Source organism: Acomys minous (assembly GCF_964271855.1).
Source record: "Acomys minous genome assembly, chromosome: 12".
NCBI classification, from domain to species: Eukaryota; Metazoa; Chordata; class Mammalia; order Rodentia; family Muridae; genus Acomys; species Acomys minous.
In genome coordinates this window covers 40707365-40730446 of record NC_140493.1, presented here as the reverse complement: position 1 = coordinate 40730446, position 23082 = coordinate 40707365, and the positions used below count along the sequence as shown (strand labels likewise).

The following is a 23082-nucleotide window of genomic DNA, read 5'->3' as shown; positions in this document are numbered from 1 at the left end:
CACTGAATGCCAAGGGCGAAGGGTTGTACTCTAGGCCTTACTGCATGGCAGCTGCTGCTATTCCAAACCACAGATGCCAGTCCTGTCTCCTCAAACAAGGTGGCTCAACAAGAGACAGGGTGAGAACAACACTGAAAAGCATGAATGGATCTCTGGGGAGACTTCCTGGAGGAGAGGCTGGCATAGCAACTAGGCCACAGCCTTGTTTCCCACCCCACCCCACAGAAACACGTTTTTAAACTAAAAAGGCCAAGAAAAGGCCATAATGCCATGGGCCTGAATCAGGGCACTCCTGCCTGAGCAGCAACATCACCCAAGCATTAGGCCATAATCCCCAGGACATCCTGGTGAGCAAGTCAGGTGTGGCAATACCTTCAGCAGCATCACATCATCCCCAGGAAGGGCCCAGATGCACAACAAACAGGCCTGGAAGGAGAGGCTGGTCCTGAGCCTGGGTCAGCTACAGGGCAGAGCATTCCTTAGCAACGTGGGGCAAACTTGAGAGTGTTTACCCCGGGGAGGCCTCAGGATGCAGAGGGAATCGGGGCCTCAGCCTCAGCTCATGATCACACAATGGTGAATTGTGAGAGGCTCAAGATTTAGGTTCTAAGAATGCCAAGATCTGACACACAAGCTCTAGAAAGCAGGTGTATGGCTGCCTCTGGCAATAAGAGTTTAGTGGATTCCTGGCATACCTACACACAGAGAGTCACTTTGTCCCAAACCCTCTAAGTCTAGGGTGATGTATCATTGTGCAGTGAGGTCAGTTGATGATTGTCTGTCATAAGGGCCCCACAGCTGTGTCTTCAGGATGTACTCGAGCAAGCTTCCTGTCAGCACGCTTCTCCCTGTGTGTATACGCAGCTGTGCACATATGTGCATGCTGTGGAGGTCAGAGGACATCCTCAGTTGTCCTCTTCAGGCACCACCCACATGTACTTATTTATTTTTGAGACAGGGTCTTTCACTGGCCAGCCAGGGAGCCGCAGGGATCTGCCTGTTTCCATCCCCCTTTCCTTCCCAGTGTGGGGATTTCAAGTGCACTATCACGCTTGGCAGTTTCATGTGAGTTCTGGGGATGAGCTTAACACTGACTGAGCTAGCTCCCTGTCTTCTCCACAGCCAAGAAATGGGCTAGCACAGATCTGGGATTCCCTGTTAGCTCTAGGGTCCCTAGATTTCTGAGTTGATGTTATTTTCACTTTAGAGACAGAGAATCTGGCAGAGAGGTTTGGTGTTTTGTGGGCAAATGAATTCTGCTTTGACATCACACATTTCTATTCACCTCACTTTGTCTGACATGCTTTGAACGTCTGTTGAAGATCCAGGAAAACCAAAACAAATGGTTGGGGTCAAAATCATCCGTAGTTCATTAACATGAAAATCAGCGGGCAGCTTTATTTGCGAGATAATAGCTTTATGATTAAGAGATCTATTTTAGGAAATGACTAACAGTATACTTAGGGTGAAAAGCTCCACAAGAATATTCTGTCTCAATCCAGTGGAGAAGCCTCCAGGGACAGGAGCATGCTGGGAAAGTTCAGATGGTACCCAGTAACACAGTGTGCCTGGGACTCTAGCAATGTAACACAATTGCAACAGGGGAAAGAGAGTTCTCTAACAGGATGTGTCACAGACAGTTTTTAAACACCCCTTCATGGGAAATGACACCACTTCATGCTGAATCAGAAACCTATGGAGTAAGTTGTGAATAGACCCTGAGTTCTAATCTGCTGCCATGTGTATTTGACATTGGCTCCGTGACTAGTGACTATAGTGCCTCTCACCCTGGGTTACTCGAATGGTGTAACTGATGGACAGACTACAGGCTCTGAGTTGAGCGCTGATGAATCATGGTGAGGACAGTTCATGCGAGGCCAAAGCTCTCTCGTCTTACTTGCTTCGCCAGAGCTGTGTCTCAAACAGCTGCCCCACTCTATGCTCACAGCCACACAATTTTCATGGCCGGTTCAGCCATCTTCCGTTTTTGTTGTTTTTTGAGATAGGGTTTCTCTGTGTAGCCTTGGCTGTCCTAAACTCACTTTGTAGACCAGGCTGGCCTTGAACTCACAGCGATCTGCCTGCCTCTGCCTCCCAAGTGCTGGGATTAAAGGTGTGCACCACCACACTCAGCTAGCTCAGCCATTTTTGAAGGGAAACCCACACGCCTGTGCCTCTATTGTTCTCAAATGGCTGACTGCTGTGCTCACAGACTTGGATGACCTGAACTGAGCTTCTCAGAATCCCTGCTGGATGCTTTCTCCTCTTCTGCCTCTCTCTCAACCAATGGCAGCCAGCAACTGCTTCTGGACACTCAATAGAAATGGCAGTCACCGCCCCACTTCTTCCTCTCCTACTTCCAATCAGTTGCCACATTCTGCCAGGTACACTTGCAAACATTCTCTGGAACAGAACCCACTGTACAAGCACCACCCTAGCACCACCACAAGCCTTTAGCACCTGTCCCCTGTACCCTCTGCTTGCTTGCTTTCTTTCTTTCTTTCTTTCTTTCTTTCTTTCTTTCTTCCTTTCTTTCTGTTTTTTGGTTTTTTGAGAAAGGGTTTCTCTGTATAGCCTTGCCTGTTCTGGATTTGCTTTGTACACTAGGCTGGCCTCGAACTCACAGAGATCCACCTACCTCTGCCTCCCGAGTGCTGGGATTAAAGGCGTGCATCACTACCGCCGCACACAGCAAGTGTGTTTACCTGCTGAGCCGCCTCTATACTGCCCATGCTCATCCATATTGCAGCTTTGGATCTGACCACTCATGCGCTTTCTACACCATGAATGCTGTCATACTACACAGTGCCAAGGAAACATCTCAGCTCAGCTCTGAGACAACCGTAGGTTATAAATTGCTGTGGTTTCTTTCTTTTTCCTGTACACACATTTCCTGCTCTTATGGAAACACAATGGTTTAATTGCAGAAAAGACAGTATTTTCCTACTGTCATTTCATAGACTGTAGCAAACCACTGTATATTTTTGTTGTAATATATAATATATATGTACATATATATAAACACACACATACATACATATATGTGTGTGTGTGTGATATAGTAGAATGCTTGATTCAGAAACTGTGGTGAGTTACTGACTTAGGTTTCATAAAAAAAAAAACTAAAATGAATTTTGGTTTGGGATTAGGACAAAATTTCCAACAGTTTCTAAAATGGCTATAAAAATAGTTCTGCCAAATTTTGTACTATGTATTTATGGTATTCTTGGCACTGACAATTAGAAAAATCAAGTTTCAATGAACTCTGAAAAACACTGAAGGTACTCTATCCTTCATATCAAATATTCAGCCAATATTTAATTCCTTATATAAAATGAAGCATATCTACCTCATTAGTATATAAATTTGCCTTTATCTTTAACAAATCACAAAATATGTTGAACTATTTGCAAATAAAATTTTTATAATTTATTACTGGCAAATGTTTAATTTGCATGCCTATTTTCTATACCTATATACTCAGGGTTGCACAAAACTGTCTTGGGAGAGGGAGCTGGGGGAATGTTGCAATTCAAGCATTTGCTGTGGGAATAAAGGACTAGAGGTCAGGTCCCTGGAGGCCATGGTGCCCCACCTACAATTTCAGACTCAGGAAGTAGAGCCAGGATCTCCAGGAGGCCACTTGGGCTAGTAAGGCTAGCCATGTCTGAGCTTGGGGTTTGAGAGATCTTTCCTCTAAGAGTAAGGTAGAAGAGCAATCAAGGAATTTCTGAGAGCATTACTGGGCCTCCACATGTACATGCACATAATGTGTATGCATATCCCTCCACATGTGCATCCATGCATGTAACACACATAAACACATGCAAACATATCACACATGTATACACATGAAAAGAAGAGAATGGGGAAAATTTGGCCTACTAGAGAGGGGTTACCAATGGAAAAACCTTACAAGGCCTTCTCTCACCATTCCCTGGCATCATCCTCATTTTTAAGGCCCAGTAAGAATGTCATCTCTGTAAACCTCTAGCCTTCTTCCACTCAGACTTAATAGTTACTACTATTCTACAAGCATTTTCAGGGTGTCTGCCACCAGGTTATGAAATACGACAGGTAGAGAAGGTTTCTCTAGATGACAGGTGTCACTTAAGTGTTGGCAAGTATTGTGCAATCCAAAACAGGCAGAGGGCACTAGAAAGTCTTAGTGTGTGCTTGAGAAGGGCCATCTGATGTGGACACACCCTGCTGCTGCCCCTTTCCACCCACGGCTTCAGGAGAGAAGCACACAGTGTCAGAAAGAAGACTGCCGAAGACAGCAAACTAGGAAGCATTCTTAGCAATTCTGCTGACGCTTTCCAGCTTGTCAGAGAAAAAAGTTGGCACAGAGGGAAGGCTTGGAAGTCCAGGTGAAGTTATGCCCCCAGGGAAAATGTCAAGGTCATTAGGGAAATGTAACATTTGGACTATAAGGTGGAAATATAGAACAGAAATGAACTACTGGCTTACAGGTGCAGCCTAATGGCTGCAAACCCACTTTTCATCTAGAATAAATACTGTAAAGGACTTGGCTGAATGGCCAAGGAGCTATCTCCAGCCTCTCTCTCTATCTCTCAGCCCACACCCACATGGGGAGGGGAGGGGAATTCCACCTCTGGGTCTGGGTGATGCAGAAGCAAAGCACACATCAAAGGGACTGCTATCAGGGCCTGAGAACGGTCACACCTGCCATTCCATTCCTGCGATAAGAGCTCAGGAGATGCCAAACCCAGTCAGCTTCAGTGTGGCCCACTGAGGACTCTCGTCACAGGCACAGAGCCATGGTCCTGGGGTTGGGAGGTAGGGAGAGAAGGGACGGAAGATTCGGAGTTAAAAAAATTCTCATTGGTGAGTTAGCCATGGATTTATTGAAACCATTTGGGAAGTTATTTGCATGATTAAATGCAAACATTTCTTTGATAATGCAGCCTTCCTCACCAAGACCACTGGATATGAATTCTTGTCTTAGAATATTTATTTTTTAAGCAAAAGGCCTATTGCAGAAAGCAAAGAATAAGGTCATTTCCTTTTGGTTAAGCAGACACTGAAAAGACAGTTATCTCACATCACAGTTCAGTAGATCCTCAGCTTCTTTGGTTTGTGTGTGTGTGCGCGCGCTTGCCTGTACATGAGTGAGTCTGGTGTATGTGAGTGTGTGTGTGTGTGTGTGTGTGTGTGTGAGAGAGAGAGAGAGAGAGAGAGAGAGAGAGAGAGAGAGAGAGAGAGAGAGAGAGAGAGAGAGAGAGAGAGAGAGAGAGAGAGAGAGAGAGAAAGTGTCTACGTGTCAGAGTCAGTCTCATGTAGCCCAGGCTGGCTTCAACTCTTGGTGTGGCTGAGAATGACCTCTGGTCTCATCCTCCTGTCTTGACTGCACTGCTGGGGTTACAGGCATGTGTGTCCGTGCCTGATTTGTGTGCTGCCTTGGACTGAAAGCAAGACTTCCTGTATACCAGGTATGCATGCTACAAATTGAGTTAGTCCCTGGTGGCTACCTTTTAAACAACACAAATTCACTAGACTCCTGTAATCTAATCCTACTGTTCCACACAGTCTCTTCCTTCTGTGGGGATGGTGTATCTGGAATATCTTCAGTGTCTTCTGCGCACTGCTCTTCCCAGAAAGCCAGTTTCCTGTTGCCAGCCTGGGCAGAGGCATAACTAGGGGAGACTATGAGCAGCTCTCTCTGGCATGCACTGAGGACCACCAGGGTGCTCTGCTTCCTCAAGCACTCTACTTACCAGGCTTTCTTCTTCCTCTTGTGCTTGGATTCGATCATGCGAACAATGGCTTCCTCTTCGTATGTGTGGCCACACATTTTATTTTTCACTGGCTTCTTCATTTCCAGCTATGATTAAGAAGACATCAGGCTTTCAGGAATAACCACCACCCATTTCCTACTCCCGCAGAGGCTAACTCTCCTCATGGCTTTAAGTAATTAGCTTTGAGATCAGGAAATTTGGGCTACAGTGCCTCTAACTTCACTTGGCCTCTGGGCTATGACTTTATTCCCAGGTCCTAAAGTATATGATGGCATAAAAGTGCTTTAGCCACAAACCTCAAGTATACAATTTGATCCCAATTTCTTTCTTTGCTTCCTCTCTCCCAGTGGGATATCAGGAAGCACACAGAAACCCTTCTGCTGCTGTGAATCTAACCTAACTGCATTTTCTTTGAGAAGAAAGAGGAAGCCATACCTGTGTGATGGGGCAGATGAAATTGGTCTGGCTCTGGGTTACAATCATATCTTCGTCAACTCCTTCTATCCCATCATTCTCTCTGTCTGCATGCATACCATCTACAAGAAGAAAAGGGGGCTAGTGAGCAGCACACCAGGGAGAGGAAGGCAGCGCAGGAAGTTCCTCAGGGCCTATTTGACCGCAGTCCCTGCACTAGGCACTTGGATGGGTGCACATTGAGTCCTCTGTTTTTAACAGAATCCCAAAGTCCCAGTTCTGTCCATTTTTGATAAGGAACCCAATGTCCAGAGCAGTGAAATAAGACTTTACAAAGTTCAGATAATTAATCTCAAAGGGAATGGAGATTAGTAACAAAGGGTGTGGTCATAAGAGTCAGAGCACTTGGTCTCCTACATGCCCAGTTACAGGCACTGGGCTAGCAAGGTGCCTTGTTTGAAAGTCTGTCTCACAGCTTTGGAGACAAATGGAGAAAACAAACAAACCAACATGGCCCCAGAAAAGAGTCAATAGACAGGACCTCCTCCTCTTCCTTCTCCTGCTTCTTCTTTTTTTGAGACAGGGTCTCTCTGTGTACCCTTGGCTGTCCTGGACTCACTTTGTAGACAAGGCTGGCCTAGAACTCACAGATCTGCCTGTCTCTGCTTCCTGAGTGCTGCATCACTGTGCCTTGTTAAGACAGGACCTTCTTGTGGGCAGTACAGAAACAGACTTTGAAGAGTATTATTTGAACTTCTTTGAGGTCTTAGATATTATTGAAGACTCCAGAAACTTTTTAAAAACATGGGTTGTATTAGCAATATTTACCACAGTAGATATTAAGACTAAAGAATTTAAAATATATTTATTGCTTCATTTAAAGATAATACCAACACTCCCATTACATGTCAATATAAATCCCCTCCCCCAAAACAGAGTTCCTTTGTGTAGCCTTAGTTGTCCTGGACTCAATTTGTAGACCAGGCTATCTTCAACTCAGTGATCCTCCTGTCCCTGCCTTCCAGAATGCTGGGATTATAGGTGTGCGCCACCACACCTGGCTTAAATAACCTTGTTGTTGTTGTTGTTGTTGTTGTTGTTGTTGTTGTTGTTGTTGTTTTGTTTCAAGACAGAGTTTCTCTGTGTAGCCTTAACTGTCCTGGACTCACTTTGTAGACCAGGCTGGCCTCAAACTCACAGCAATCTGCCTGCCTCTGCCTCCCAAGTGCTGGGATTAAAGGCATGAGTCATCACCTCCTGGCCAATAACCTTTTTAAAAATGAAAATAATTGTTTGTTTTTATGAGACAGGGCTTCTTTGTGTAGTAGCACTGCCTGTCCTGGCACTCACTTTGTAGACCAGGCTAGCCTTGAACTCACAAAGATCCACCTGGCTCTGCTCCCAAGTGCTAAAATTAAAGGCATAAGCCACCACACCCAGCTCATATAAGTAACATTTTAAAATTTAAAAGTAACTATATTTCCCACAACAAATCAAAGTGAGGAGAACGGCATAGTTTTCTGGTTTTGTAAATACCTTAAATGTTGGCTTCACAGTTTCTAGAGACAGCTAGTGTTTCAGTATCTTTCTGTCATCTAACCCTTTCCAATACCATCTTGGAGAGCCTTGAGGAACACATGGGAAAAGGCAGGTGACATCATATTGCTGTTACGAAGACAGCTGACCTGGAGGACACCCTGAAGCTCCTGGCCTGCACTGAGAGCTGCTGAGCAGTGAGTGTGAAGCTGTGAACACAGGGCCAACTGCTTCCAAAATGTCCTTCTTTTCAATGTGTCCCACCTGTCCTTTACTGAGGAAGACACAGGAGACAGGCGGCTTGTGAATGGGATGACGGGTGAGTTTCCTTCTGAAGAAGGGATACAGGCTGAGTCTCCCTAGCTTCAAAGTCTGAAATCTGCAATATCCCCAAATTTGCCACATTTTGCATATGGGCAGGACCACCAGACATGGACAAAGCCACTGTGAGACTCTGCCTCATGGATACAATTATTTCAGATACTGTATGAAACCAGAGTCTGCTTTAGCTCAAGTGGTGGTGAGGATGGTCATCTATCTAATCCATTGTATAATGCTGCTATGTGTAGAAACTGTGTGTGCGGTATAAGTAAACTTTCTGTTTGGACTGAATCCTATCCTCAAGGTATCTCATTATGTAAATGCAAGTGCTCTGAAACCCCAAACCTGAAACACTGTGGTCCCAAGCATTTTGGGTAGGGGATATTTAACCTCTACTTGTCGGTTGTGTGTCAATGGCCTTTTCTTTCCTCCTCTTTTCTCTCCCTTTTCTTTCTTTCATTTGGTAGATTAATATAGATCTAAAATTGCTGTTCTGTCACGTGTGGGAGAGAGACCCTTGACTCTGGGTCAGAGGCTTGTGTCAACCTTTGTGTTATGGAATTACTTTGGGCCTCCTTTCAGGGAGAGTGGAGTATCTGTCTGGAAAGACACTACTAAGGCAGGACAAAGGTGCAGAGCTTTTGTTCCAGGCCATCTGGCGAATGGACAGTTGGAGTGCAGAGACCGCCCAACTGCTCTCTCTGCATGTGCACCTGCAGCCAGCAGAGGACACCAATCCCAGGGTAGACTGCTGTGAGCCACCGTGTGGTGCTGGGAACTGAACTCAGGACCTCTGCAAGAGCAGACAGTGCTCTTAATTGCTCAGCCATCTCTCCAGGCCCCTTTCTTTATTTGTATGGCAGTTTCATGTCCCTAAACCAGCACTCAGTCCCTCAGACAATGAGGATGAAGATGCTAGACTCCCAAGCAGAGCTTTTGAGACACACACTGCAACGCCTGCAACCCTACACCTTTTCAAGGATCTGGAAACTATCTGAGGCCCTGGAAACTGTTTATGGTGGGCATCGGTGTCTCAGAATCAGAAATCTTTCTGAGTGTCAATACAATGCCTCCAATGTTTCAGATTTTGGAATATTTGTGATTTCAGCTATTTGAACTAGGGGATGCTCAAGTGCTTTTGTCTATTGAAGTACCCCCAAATCCCAAACCGGGGGCACTTGGCCTTAGGTGCTATAGATCAGCAGTGCTTAATCCTTTATTTTAAGCAAGCTAGTTGTCAAATTAAAAATCAATTCATATTAAAGGCCTTCAAGTTGTATTATTTGCTTATATTCACTAATTGCTTATTTGCTAATTAACAATATTTCATTTGGAATCAATATACAGTCTGGATCTATCATTTAATCTAATAAGGATTCCCAAGTATGAAAAGAAAATTGCTTAGAAACTAACAGCCAATGACAAATCAGTTATTTGTAGCTACTCGATTTCCAAAGCAAAGTTGCAAAAAACAGTTCAAAAAAACAGTCAGCAGTAAAATGGCATTTAATATGGAAGGTGCCATATTTTGGCACATTTGGCATGTGATGTGGGGATGGGGCTTCTGCAAATAGCTGCATGCTTCCTGAGCCCTGGGCTTGGAACTCACAGTATGAGAGTCAGAGTCCTCAAAGGGTCCTTTATGAACTAGCGACTCAGGAAACTGGGCAGGTAATGTAAAAAGGTAAGGGGCAGGCTGGAGGCATTCTGACTCTGGGACCCACTCTCCAAAGCCTCCTCCTATGTGCTTTTGTCGCCTAGGCCTGGTTTTGTGTCTGATAGTCAAAATAAAAGCAGCTCCTTGTATATTTGTTACAGAGCTTATTCTGAGCTGATGGCAGATTTCTGACTATAAATATTACAGAGTGGAATTCACCGGAAAATCTGTTAGCTGTATAACAGAGTTCAGCCCATGTAAAAGACTGTGGGTTTGTTGGTTATTTTCTATTTTTAAATTTCAAAAGGTAGAGGAAGCAAGAAGGCACAACTCAAATGCAATGTCAACCGCTCGGGAGGGCTGAGTGGGGAACTAAGAGACAGCAGAGATCACGAAAAAGGAGGCAACAAAAGAGAAGGGGTGAACGCCAAGAGTGAGTAATAGCCCACAGACTGAGAGTCTAAAAGGGGAAAGACTGCAGCAGTGACACTTCTCTAAAGAGAGCATTTCCTCACCCTACACCTGTATTTATAGAAAGTGACATTAATGCTGGGATTCTACAAGGTGCTCACAAAAGGTCACATCTGGCAATAAATATCACTATGGTGGTTTACCTGATCCTGAGGACAAAACTGTATGGCATATGTGGTAAAAGGCAGGCTAGAGAGAAAGATACAGATCTGTCAGAACCACAGGCATTTTAAAAGTGGGATTAGCCACTACCTGACATCTCATTTATCCGAGAACACCAAGAGACAGCAAACTGTAGATTGTTTAAAAACAGGGTGTTCATAGATTGCTCACAAGGTGCCTGCCACTCCATGGTCTTGAGCTGGATCATTTGAGCACTGCAAACATTGCCAGGGTGTCTCATTAAAGCTTACTGAGGCCTGCTCTAGTGACTTCATGTTATTTCATTTAACACTCACATAACACTCGTGAAGAACTGTATTGTTATTCCCACTATATAGACAAGAATAAGTTTTAGGTCCCATGATATTTTGAAGGCAACTGTAGAAACTAGACCTATAATAAAGGAGCAACTGGATTAAGTCAATGTAACCTTTACCAAGGAATCACAAAATGTTCCTGATTATGCATAGGTAAGCAAGCAAATTAGATGTCTTTTTTTTTTTTAGATGTCTTTTTATTAGTCCCTAAATAGTGTCTCTTCTCTTTATATAGCATTTATACCAAACTGGGTATGGTGAATAACCCGGAGATGACTTGAAGTCTATAAAAGGAGGTGTTCTATGCAGACATGATGCCATTGTGTCTAAAAGACCTGAACATTCATGAAATTGCTATCTGCATGGGTCCCAGAGATAACCCCTCAATGTGTACCTAGGTATGGCGGGACAAACAGATGCTGTGTTGTTAGATGCACATGCTAGCTGTTAACTTCTAACCAGTGGGGAGGTCTCAGAACCCCTACTCTGCATTTGGATGCCTGGGCTCAGGGACCAAGCACTATGTTGAGGAGGAAAACCTGGACAGAAACTGAGACCACAGTGGCAGGATGAAGCAGGGTCGGAGTTAGGCAATCAATTAAATATGATTGTTCAATTGATGTTTTCCCCATCCCCACCTCTAAGACAGCACCTTATATACTGGAGGATGGTCCCAAATTTACTATGTAGCTAACGATGACTCTGAACTTTTGATTTCTTGCCTCTACCTCCTAAGTGATTACAGTTACATCCCATCTATGCCCAGTGTATGTGGTGCTGGGCTTTCTGCAAGGTAGGCAAGCTATATCCCTAAGCCCTGAATTTTATTTATATATTTATTAACTATTGGGTATGGTAAGTGTATGCCACATGTGTATGTGGTGCCCCCAGAGGCCTGCAGAAGACATTAGATTGCCTGGAGCTGGAGTTACAGGTAGTTGTGAGGCCCCTGATACAGGTGTAGGGTCCCAAGCTCAGATCCTCTGGAAAAACAGGAGGTGCTCTTAACCAATGAATACCTTTCCAGCACCTGAATACACAGAGCTCCTTGCTTCCTTCCTTCCTTGTTTCCTTGATGTCATAAAATGAACTCTAAAGGAAGTAGAAATGATGGAAGTGTTTGAAGGAGTATTTCCAAAGTTAAATATGTCCTAGTGACACATGCAGTTGAAGACACAGCAAGGTGGGCACTGAGTAGACCAAGATCTGGCTTTGTGATTAGTCAGTTTTAACTGTTAATCCTGAGGCCTTTGGTCTTTCTCGTGCCCTTCACTACCATCCAGTCAAAGCAGAACCCACAGGATTCCCTCTGAATGTTGTTTCTTTCACTCCTCACAATCAGTCACTGGGCCTATCCCATCTTTCCAATGTTGGCCCTCTGCCGGGATCTCTATTATACCTCAGCTTAAGCCATGACTGTCTCCTGCCCAGACAGCTGCAGTTCCTCCTGGCTGATGCTCAATTCAGAGAGAGTCACACCACTTGGTACACATGAACACATGTGTGCTCATGCCCTTCAACCTTACCATCACCAGTCACCCATCACCTGCCACGTTCAAGTCACCTTGGCCTTTTCTCTGTTTTGGGAGCATGGCAAATTGGGTCTTTCCATTAATCTGCTGGGAATGTTCTTCTTGCCCTTTGCTTGTTCCACTCTTTCTTGTCATTTAAAATGTCAATTTAAATGTCATCCTGGAGAGGCCTTTTCTGACATACCAAGCGGAAGAAGCCACTGATGGCTAGTACTGTAATTGTGTTCCATATGCACTGCATTCTTGTGTGTCTTCCTTCCTCCTTCCCCCAGCTCACTCATCTTTTCCAGGAAAATAAGGCTTTTGTGGTCCCTAGAGTCTAAAATAGTTCTTGGCAGATAGTAGTTGTTCAATAAACACTAGATTGGTAAAGTGCTTCATCCAATAAAGCACAAGATTAAAACTGCATATTTAACAGATGTGCCCTACCTTCTCACTCAATAATTTTACATGTTGTAGTCAAGTAAGAGAGAACTTCACTGTAGGTCTGGGAGCAGCCCTGGACCCTGGACTACATGTCAAAGGCAGGAAGTAAATATAAGGTTTACAATTACAGTAGGCTGTGTGGTAATTACAAAGGAGAATCCAGACATGGTCTTGTGGTCACAAAATACATTTGGTTCTGGCCACACACAGCCCTAGCATTAGTCACTTGTCTGTCTTCAGGCATCCCAAATTTGGCTACTAGTTAGACAGTTTTATGCTAGTGGGGAATAAATGTTGATTGCTATGTACTTTTTCAATTAGGCCTGAACATTTTCTAAAAGCACTTTTCTCTCAAAAATAGTAGCATATGGAGGAAATGCTATACAAATATTTGCTGCCTGCTGGGATTTTTCACTTGCACTATTCTGGGATGGCATATTTAGACAGGGTGAGAGGGTACACAGAAGATGCAGGGGCTTCCCAAAGCTCACTAATTCTGAGTCTGAAACTCTGCTATGAGTCTGTCTTTGTATCAGCTGTGCCTGGGCTTGTGGGGATCCACCTGGGTACTCAGCCTCAGGTCCCAGTGAGGAAGTGTTGTGACAGTGGGTTCAGGCCCGTAGGAGGTGTGTGTGTGTGTGTGTGTGTGTGTGTGTGTGTGTGTGTGTGTGTGTGTGTAAGAGAGGGGGGAGAGAGGGGCGGGAGGGAGGGAAGGAGGGAGGGAGGGAGAGAGAGAGAGAGAGAGAGAGAGAGAGAGAGAGAGAGAGAGAGAGAGATATGGAGGGAGGGAGGGAGGGAGGGGTAGGGGAGAGACATGAGGGCCCCCCTATGATTTTGGGGCACCTAATTTTGTACCCCAATTTCTTCTTGGGACTGACAGTCTGTTCTGAATATCAGCTTTTTAGCTGGGCTAAGCTGCCATTTCCTTTCTGAAGGGAACTCAGTCCTGGATCCCAGTACTTCCTGTGTCAACACGTGCCTGCTGTGTGTAAACAGTTTTTCAGAATTAAGATGTGTATCATGTTCAGATAGGGCCTATGGAGCAGAGGACTCCCTACATGTTATAACTCTCACAGGAATGGCAAAAGTCAACAAATGTATGGTTGCGTAGCTTGGTGTTCTTGAGGGACTCCTAACAGAGAGAATGCGGGACATCTCTCACTCTTTTGCCTGCTCCTGGGACCCGTTTCTTCCTTCGGGGTTGCCTTGTTCAGTTTCAGTATGAGGGTTTGTATTAAATTTGTTATGCCATGTACTGTTGATATCCCTGGAAGGCCTGCCCCTCTCTTGTTCCTAGAGGGAAATGGAGAAGGAGTGGATCTGGGGGGAGAGGGTAGGTGTGTGTTGGGGGCTCAGAAGAGTGGAGGGAGGGAAGACCGGTTAGGATGTAATGTATGTAAAAAATTAAAATTAAAGTAAAAAGTCACCAAATGTTATTTTCAACAAACATATTCAGTGAACAGAGAGGTAACAAAATGTAATCAGAACAACAACTACAATGTAAGATATCCAACAACAGCAATTTATCAGGTACCTGCATTTGTATATGAACCAATGCTACAGAATTCTAACACCGCAACTTTGAATAGTTACTTCTCTTATGATTACGATGATGATTACTATTGAGACAGGAGCTTGCTAAACAGCCCAGGCTGCTCTTAAACTCCATCCTACCTCAGCCTCCTAAGTGCTGGGATCACAGATCTGACCCATCATACTTGGCTGATCACCATCCCTATTTTTATTACCACTCTGTAACAGGCATTATCCTTATATTGAAAAAAATAAAATCCAAAGCTAGGCAGTGGTAGCACATCTTTAATCCCAGTACTTGGGAGGCAGAGGCAGGCAGATTACTGTGAGTTTGAGGCCAGCCTGGTCTACAGAGCTAGTTCTGGGACAGACAAGGCTATTAAGAAAGAAAGAAAGAAAGAAAGAAAGAAAGAAAGAAAGAAAGAAAGAAAGAAAGAGAGGGTGCATGCGCAGAGAAAGACACACACACACACACACACACACACACACACACACACACACACACACACACGGTGGGGGGGGGGGGGAAAGAACAAGATAAAAATCCTGTCCTGGAGGAGTCCAGTCACATAGGGGACACACATACAAAGTTGAGTGGCTTCCTGAGAGCTGCACACAGACCTCTGGAAAACAGGTCCCAGGAGAGAGCAGGGCCAGCCTTCAGGAGAGCTGATTTCTTATAAGTGTCAATGAGAAAGATCTCTCAGCCAGAATATAACACATACATACGCTCTGCTTTTGAATCAACATTTCTATATATTTCTTCAATTCACAATTCCTCTATTCCACTTCTCAAATGCTAGAGTTATAGACATTCACCACCATGGCGATGATACTCAGATTTAACACAACTCTGCTGCCTCCTTAAATGTGAGCAATTGCCTCCACCACCACCTCAGCTCAACATTTTGAAGGGTGTTCTCCTGCTCTTCCTACAGCCATCTCTGGTCTACATACTTGGGAGAAGCCATCTCCACTGCACCCACTGCATCCTATCCCACCTCACCCAGCCCTGAGCAGCCAATGTCCTTTCTTTGCCTTCTAAACCCTTTTAGCTTTAACGTCCTCCTTTATGTGGTTTTAAAGGATACAGCGTCTCATCAGAGACCTTGATGGTTCCTTGTGGATAAGCATGTGTGGTGTAATGACAAGATGGAACCTGGTGCACACACTTCTGTCACACGAGTACCGAAGCATCCCTAGAGGTGAGGAGAGGAGAGCTGTGCAGTGAAGCTCTTCATGAGGACGGTGACTAAGCGCACTCCCCAGGAAGGTGTGATAAGAGGGAAGGGTGCCAGGCAACAAGAATTACAGTTTAAGAGCATGGGATCCGGAGACAGCCTGCTTGGACCTGCCTTTTCAATTAGCTAGGTGTTTCTGGGGAGCTTATCTCAGCTTTCTTTGCCTCCATCTCCTCAGCCATAAGATGGGCTAATAGTGGTATTTACTTCATGTAGTTATGAGGACTAAATGAGAGAGCATGGAAAAAGGTTATGGTGTTGCTGACGTGTGGTTTTGAGACAGACAGTCTCAGGAAGCCTGGCTAGCCTTGAACTCTTAGATTTTTTAGTTTCATCCTGCCTCCCCCTCACCTCTCTCTCTGTGTACCTGTACACGTGCTGAAGTACACACACATGTGCACAGTGTATGTGGAGGTAAAAGGACAACTTGTGGAATTGGCTCTCCTTCCATCTGTAGGCTCCAGGGATTGAACTCAGACCATCAGGCTTGGAGGCAACAGCCTTTACCTGCTGAGCCATCTTAGAGACTCTACCTTGAACTGGGTCTTCTGGCTCCATCTCCTGAATGCACAGATTACAGGTGTGGGACATCATGCTTGACTAGCAACGTTCTCAGAATGATGTCTGAGAAAAAGCAAGTGTTATCATGCTTACTAACATTATCATCCAAACTCTCGTGAAGTGAGCATTCTATGTGTACCTGTAATAGCATATGGTCAGTTAGATCATCTCAAAGAACCTGCAAGATGGGCTGGCCTGGGGTTCTACATGGAACGAACCCTTTCATGCCCCAGGCAACAGGGAGGCCTAAATTAGCCTGGCATGCACAATTTGCTGACACGGCACTGTCAACATCTTCAATCTGCTGTCTGCTTTCCCTTCCCTGGCTCTTTCAATATATGGTTGATTATCTTGCAGAGAACGAATAAAAGAGTTTCAGATTATTCCTAGGAACAAGCCAACCTCTTAATAATATGCGTTTCCATTTACTATTTTATGTACTATTGGTTTAGACATATCTTTTGTCTTCAGCTGGCACAACATATTAATTTGCTTTCATCTATTAAATACTGTCAAAACACAGCTTTTGAAAAACCCACCATCAAAACCCACGTGCATTTAACTGGTGGAGGAAAAGCCATCCAGGTGAGACTGGGCTATGCTACCTCATGGAAATAAAAACTGAAAAACAGCACCAAGCACAGTACTTGCATTTGTACACCTCCCACCCCCCGCCCCCAGTGCTGGGACTGAAGGCATGCGCCTCCATGCCTCTAGTGCTTCTTAAAAGAGGTGTGGTGGTCATCCTCCGGTCACCAAAAGTAGGAAATCCAATGTACATATTCAAATTCCTTGTTTTGAGCATCTCTCTCTCTCTCTCTCTCTCTCTCTCTCTCTCTCTCTCTCTCTCTCTCTCTCTCTCCTATCACCAAGAAGGTGTGTTTACATAGAATTACAGAAAAGTATATTGAAAGGAAAGACTGGAAGGAATCCCCTATAGGTTCATCATCTTAGCTTTGAGGTTGTGGAGACAGGGTCTTGCTGTGTAGCGCAGGCTACCTGCCTATTTACCGTGTCTACATAGGCCATGCGGGCCTTAAGCCTATTGTGATCGTCAACCTCCTGAGTGCTGGGACTACAGGCACGTACCACACATCCATCTTCATCTTTCTATCTTTTCTTATATTAGAGGTGGTAAGAACCAAGTGCCAGGTACTGAGGACAGTCTGTTACAACACCTTACTCCTGACCCCAACCACTCTTTTTGAGAACAAGTTGTTCTGGCTCATCCTCTTCACCCTCAGTGCTGTTCTTCCAAGTCAAGCCCTTAGCATTTCCTGTTTCCCTTATTACACAAAGTTCTTTGCTCACCAATTGTCTAATCTCTTCTTTCCACTCCAGCTAGACAGCTCTGAACGTATGGACTCTGACAGGACCAGGCACTTCCTTCGCACCTAGAGAACCCTGATCTCCCATGGCTTTCCACCTGGAACCCAAGCCCAGCATTCATACCATGCTGCTTATATTTTGTCCAAATCTGCTTTGTTTTTTACTTCTGCCATCTTTCTGCACCAATCCCTGACATTCTTCAAGACTCCGTTCCCTCTGTGCACATCCTGCTTCAGCCTCCACTTCCTAACTTCCCCACCAGGCTGCAGATTCCTTTAGGGAGGGGACTCTGCCCTCTTCATCTTCATACTGTCATCATGTCAGGAGAAAAGCTAGGAGCTCCATGGAGGTTCAGTGATGGCCGGGCTGCTAAAGCAAGAATCACTTTCAGTACAGCTATATATATACTGATTCTCCTTAACCCCTTCAGGGCCTCAAACCTGCAAGGCGAGTGCTCACCACTGAGCCACATATCCACAGCCCCAAGAACACTGGTTTTGCTGTTTGTTTAGAGACAGGGACTTACTGAAACTCTGGTTTGCCTGGGACTCACTATCTCACCCAAGCTGGCCTTGAGTGTGTGGCTCCTGACTGCTGAGATTACAGGTGTGAGCTACCGAATGTGGCTAAAAATGTGGCTTGGTCTTGTCGTGATTTCTCAGTTTTCCAGAGAGCCATATGATGACCATCCAGGCCACATCACCAGACTCTCCATGCCGTGCTACTCTACCAAAATCAAGTGCCCAAAAGTCAGGTTCAAGAAATAAACACCAGAGTATGGACTTATACAAATTATGATTCTCCTCTTTTGCCCCAAAGCATCTACATCCAGAGGAACATGTAACAATCAGTTTTTATAAATCTATCAACTGCTTTAACCTTGTTCAATCTACCAAGGTAGGGAAAAGTGCAATTGTAGATACTTAATCACAGCATCTTTTATAAGAGCACCAAGAAATTGATATTTGATAGACTGAGAATGTAAAAAGTATTTTTTAAGTAATGTGTATATGTACTTGTGGGTTTGTGCATAAAAGTGCAGGTGCCTGCAGAGTCAAGAAGCAGGTATCAGACCTCCTGGACCTGGAGTTCGAGACAGGGCTAGGGAGATGGATCAGCAGCTAAGAACACTTGTTGCTTTTGCAAACAACCCAGGTTGGATCTAGCACCCACATGGTGGCTCACAACCATCTGTACCTCCAGTTCCAGGAGGACCCAATGCCCTTTTACGGCTTCCAAGGGGACCAAGTATACACACGCCATAAAATATATATAGTCAAAACACATACATACACATTTTAAAAAAAAGTTTAAGGCTAGCCTGGGCTACACAGTAAAGTTGTGCCTCAAAACACCCCCTCATAAAATAGAAATAAAATAAGCAAAACCAAAACAAACAACCAAACAAAAAACCCAACTTCCTTATTGTTGAACAATGTACTTATTATTTTTTCTTTTTAAATCAACTCTCAAATTGTATTCATTATGGAAGACAGTTATTTATTTAATTTATTTTAGCTAAGCTCTGCCTTCAAGAATGCTGGGATTGGCTGGCCTATGAAAAAAATTTAAAAGGTCAAAGCTTGAGAGTACAAATCTAGTGGGGCCTAACAATGATGTACAGCAATGCCAGCAAAGCCACCCCTAGAGTCGTCTGGCTCGTCACTGGCCAAGTGCCAGGTGATCAGGCAGGAGGGACCTCCTAAGCTAAGTCACACCTACAGACTGTCTCAAGTTATTCTCATAGAAAACATCTCCCCCCAAAGGGAAAATTTGGCTGACGGAAAGGAAGAAATAAAATGAAAGTAAGAGAGAAGGCAGGGGAGGCAGGGGGGAGGGAGATGGAAGGAGCCAGCACATGAGGGCAGGCGCTGAAGAGCTCGTGAAAGGACCCATGATGGAATACCCTAAACTAAGCCTTGTCCCGAAGACTTTCCTCTGTCCCACCCCCACTTCCAGCCTCTTCTGAACCTTCCTCACATGGACAGGAAGACACAGGACTTCACAGTAAGGATCAGCTAAGGACAGGGCTCTGGTCAATGTATACAGTAGATATGAGTCATTTGTTAATTCTGTAAACATGGAGAAGTCACACTTAAAACTTTATGACATCCACGGGGCTTCCCAATATGCTTAGCACGGAACTCTCGGTCTTTCCTGTACTCACTCCCAGAAACACCAGGGAGGGCAGATTTTCTTGTTCATTGAAAGCTTCCATATTCTGGGGAAGTGATGATAGTGGGGGCAAGCACAAGGACACGGCGGCAGCAGCATCGACAGAGGCTGTCTGTGCCACACAGAAGGAAGAAACCAAGAGGGGTCCAGGAAGGCATTCTACCAAGGCTCTGCCTCCTCTGGAGAACTCACTCAGGGGGTCCTGGAGGGCCCCATCCACACATCCTTTAGACTTCTGTGCCTGTGTTCTCCTACTGCTCTCTAAGTGTCTCAAGGGTGGGGCCCGCTTTCACTCATGTCTAGATTCCCCGGTTTGATACACCATAGGGCTCAGTGGCAGGATGCGGACTGTACTTGCAGGGCCCTTGGTGCTTCCAGATGCCTTCCTCATTCTCTAGCTCTTTTGCAGGGGAGAGTGTCACATTTCCTGTAGGCATACACTCGGGGGTGGGCAGAGTCTAGGCCCTGGACCCACTGGCTGGCTCGGCCAACCAACTTGGGATGGGTGTTTCCCACATGCGCTCTCTTCTCCATCCTATTAGGCTGCTGTGCAGATGAAGTAGAACATCCTACAAGACGAGGACTCTGGGAATGCTTTCTGAAAAACAAAGAAGGCTGGCTGGCAAGTCTGTCTATCTGTTTGCAAACCTGTGGGTGCCTGTGGGCCTACACCAGGGAAGACAGTATCGCTGTGAGTGCAATAGCCTATTGGTAAGTAGGGACTGCAAAATGGAAGTAAGGAAGGAGAAAGTGAGAGGAGAAAGCTCCCAAGAATGTGCTTTATGAACTCTATGAACATTCCAGATAATTGCCACCCTGAGGATATAATGAAGATGGCGCCGTGGGTAGAGGCGCAATTCCTCCATGGGCTGTTGGGCTACATCTGAATCACTCTGATGCAGTAATAATGAGCAGACGTCCCCCAACACGGCAGAGGGATGAGGCTATACCTAGCTCTCAAGGTTCTCAGACTACCATTCTCTTCATTAGCTGTGACATGTGGCACTCATGACAGAAGCAAATCACTCTGGAGGGGCAGCTGGGGGTGACAGGCAAGTTTCCCTTACTCGGAGGCCCTGAGCATTAAGCCCTGTGGGGGACAGGCAGGCAGGGGCTTCAGAAGCAAAGAGAGGAGGCGCACTAAAAATAAATGAAGGGTGAACATCAAGGAGGCAGAGAAATTGCGCAGGGGATGTAATCAGCACACTAATTACAGGGTCATAATTAGGAGCACTGGGATGAAATTAAGAAGAGGGAAAATTTAATTGTCAGGAAGCACTCTGAGGGAGAGGTGGCTTCTCACATAGCACAGACCGAAGGCCATTCATCTTAACAAAGTTGTCCAGACAAGCTGGCAAGTATTTAAGGAGAATTTATTTTTGTTACCCAAAGTAGGCTAGGCTACTTGATGACACACAGAGGCCTCTTGTATCTAATTTTATCATCTTGTTCTTATTCTAAATTAAATAGTAAAAAAGCTAATGATAAAGAAGTCCATGACTATTTCATTCCAAAAGTCTGATTCAGCCTCTAAGGAGATCAAAGTAGCAATTCCAGTACAAATAGAATGAAACAGTCAAACATGTTCCCATGATGGCACAGTGACGGATGAGGAAGGAATCCTAAAAGACAGTTTTACTTTCCAGAATTAATACTCAGATGGAATTAACCTCAGTCAACCATGGTCAGGGGCTGTGCAGAGTGTCCTTTTTCCTCTGTCTGTCTGTTTGTCTGTCTGTCTGTCTCTGTCTCTCTCTCTGCCCCCCTCCCCCCAACCTCTCTCTCTAAGCTCTTGTTGAGGCTGGTTGCATATTCACCATGTATTTGAGGCTGGCCTTGAACTTCTGCCTCTGCTTCCTTAATACTGAAATTAAGAGGCGTGTGGCATCATGCCTGGCTCAAGTTTTGCTCTAATTTTGTGGTGAGTCTTGGAGTATTCTTCCTGTGAATGGATAACCAAGATTCAAAACCTGAAATACAGTTTAAAGATGTTGAAGGTATAATTTCTAAGATCAGGAGTAAAACTTTAAGAAAACTGATTTTTCCATTCCTCATTTAGGAGCCCAAGATATGATTCCTGCAACTTTCATTTGGTGACTGTTTAGGCAGTGGGGCAGGGTTGAGGGGAGGAAGGCAAGTCATCCTGTGGCTTAGCTCAGCATGGGGAGCACACAGAGAGGCGAGCTCTGGTATAGGGAGCACTCAGGGAGGCCTCATATAGTAATGACAAAAGGGACAGGCAGAGTAACCCAAGGAAAAGGAGGTGAGAAGAGTGAGTGCAGGCAAACCTGTGAAGCAGACATTACCTCCTTTCCATTTTCCATGAAGGTGGAGGGACAGCCATTCCCATGATATGTACAAAGCCCTCGTGTCCATTACGTCAGCAACCAAAGCTTCTGAGAGGAGGTTTTCTCAACACCAACCACTTGACACTTTCCCAAACCGTGATTATTTAAATGCCCTTAGAATGTCAGCACATAGGAACATGCTTGCTTCTTTCCTCACATCCCTACTGAAGTAAGCACTGCTGCTGCTCTTGGGAGACCCTGCATGCACTCAGATAAGAGCTCACTGTCTTGTGCTGGGACAGAAAGTGGCATGACAATGTGTGGCACATGTCCTGTGAGCTCCAGCAGGACTCCTAGGAAGAAAGGCCATTCTAAGCATTATAGGGAGCTCAAGGGAATGCAGGGACATTGGGAGACATTGGAGGCTGGGGAAGAAAAGCCAGGGCAGGGGTAGGACAGCAGCAGACCAGAAGGGCACCAGGCAGCGCTGAAGGATCCACAGCAGCCAGGCATCAGGTGCTGTCTAAAATGTACCTGTGCTTGGGAGTTACACAGAACATTGTGACAAGATTTCCCCAGGGTCAGTCCGATCTTGTGACGAGGTACTTTGTGTTCTCCCAGCCTGTCTGCTCATCCTTGACCTTCATGTCAATTGTGCCTCTCAGTCTAGAGCTATAATTAGCTTTTTGTGGGAATCTTTTGAAAATCCTTTCTCTGAATTCAGATCCCAAGGTGTCTGAAGGCACATGGTGCCCTGAGTCAGGACTTAATCAGAACCATTTCTACAGACCCACTTCTCATCACATAGTTCTTATTACTGCTGGAGTAAAATTCAGTTAAAACCCTGCAACTGACAACAGACACTGTATTTAGAAAGGACAGACAGTCTGCAGGCACACTCAGAAGTCTGCAGCACGCAGGATATTATAATGCAAGCTTTCGTCTCATACCGTGTTAACTATGTAACTAGGAGATTGCTAACTCTCCTCTCCTTTTCCGTATCACCTCTAAGGTTCTGGTAAAATGCTCACTGCCATCGCTAAGGAAGCCAGACACGGATCAACACTGGGCTTTTGCTCTACTTGGGAGTTTTGATGCAATAGCTGTCTGCATGCATTCTTCCTAAGTGGAAAGGGGACATGGCTTTTCAAAAGTTGAAGCTGAGGGGGCTTTGGGAGATCGTGCAGTAGGAAATGGGTGTTCTGCTGACCCTTGTGTGTAAAAAAAAAAAAAAAAGTCTCAAAAGCTTTTATCTTCCCAGCAGGTTTTGCTTCCCTTTCTCTGTCCAAACAGCATCAGCAGCCTTCAGGTCAGGTGTTTACTAACTGGAAGAAAGCAGCACTCGGTGTGATCGGCACAG

General features: G+C 45.1%; 1 protein-coding gene across 4 annotated transcripts in view; it reads right to left on the bottom strand.

The window, feature by feature from the left end:
* The window catches only part of NSMCE2 (NSE2 (MMS21) homolog, SMC5-SMC6 complex SUMO ligase), a 217361-nt gene that overhangs the window by 2819 nt on the left and 191460 nt on the right, over positions 1-23082 (bottom strand). For all 4 annotated transcript variants that reach the window (XM_084749150.1, XM_084749151.1, XM_084749152.1 and 1 more), the window contains 2 exons: positions 6195-6295; positions 5739-5845 (listed from right to left, as the gene is read on the bottom strand). In XM_084749150.1, the coding sequence (XP_084605276.1) occupies positions 5739-5845; positions 6195-6295 (208 nt within the window). The remainder of the gene's footprint in view (positions 1-5738; positions 5846-6194; positions 6296-23082) is intronic.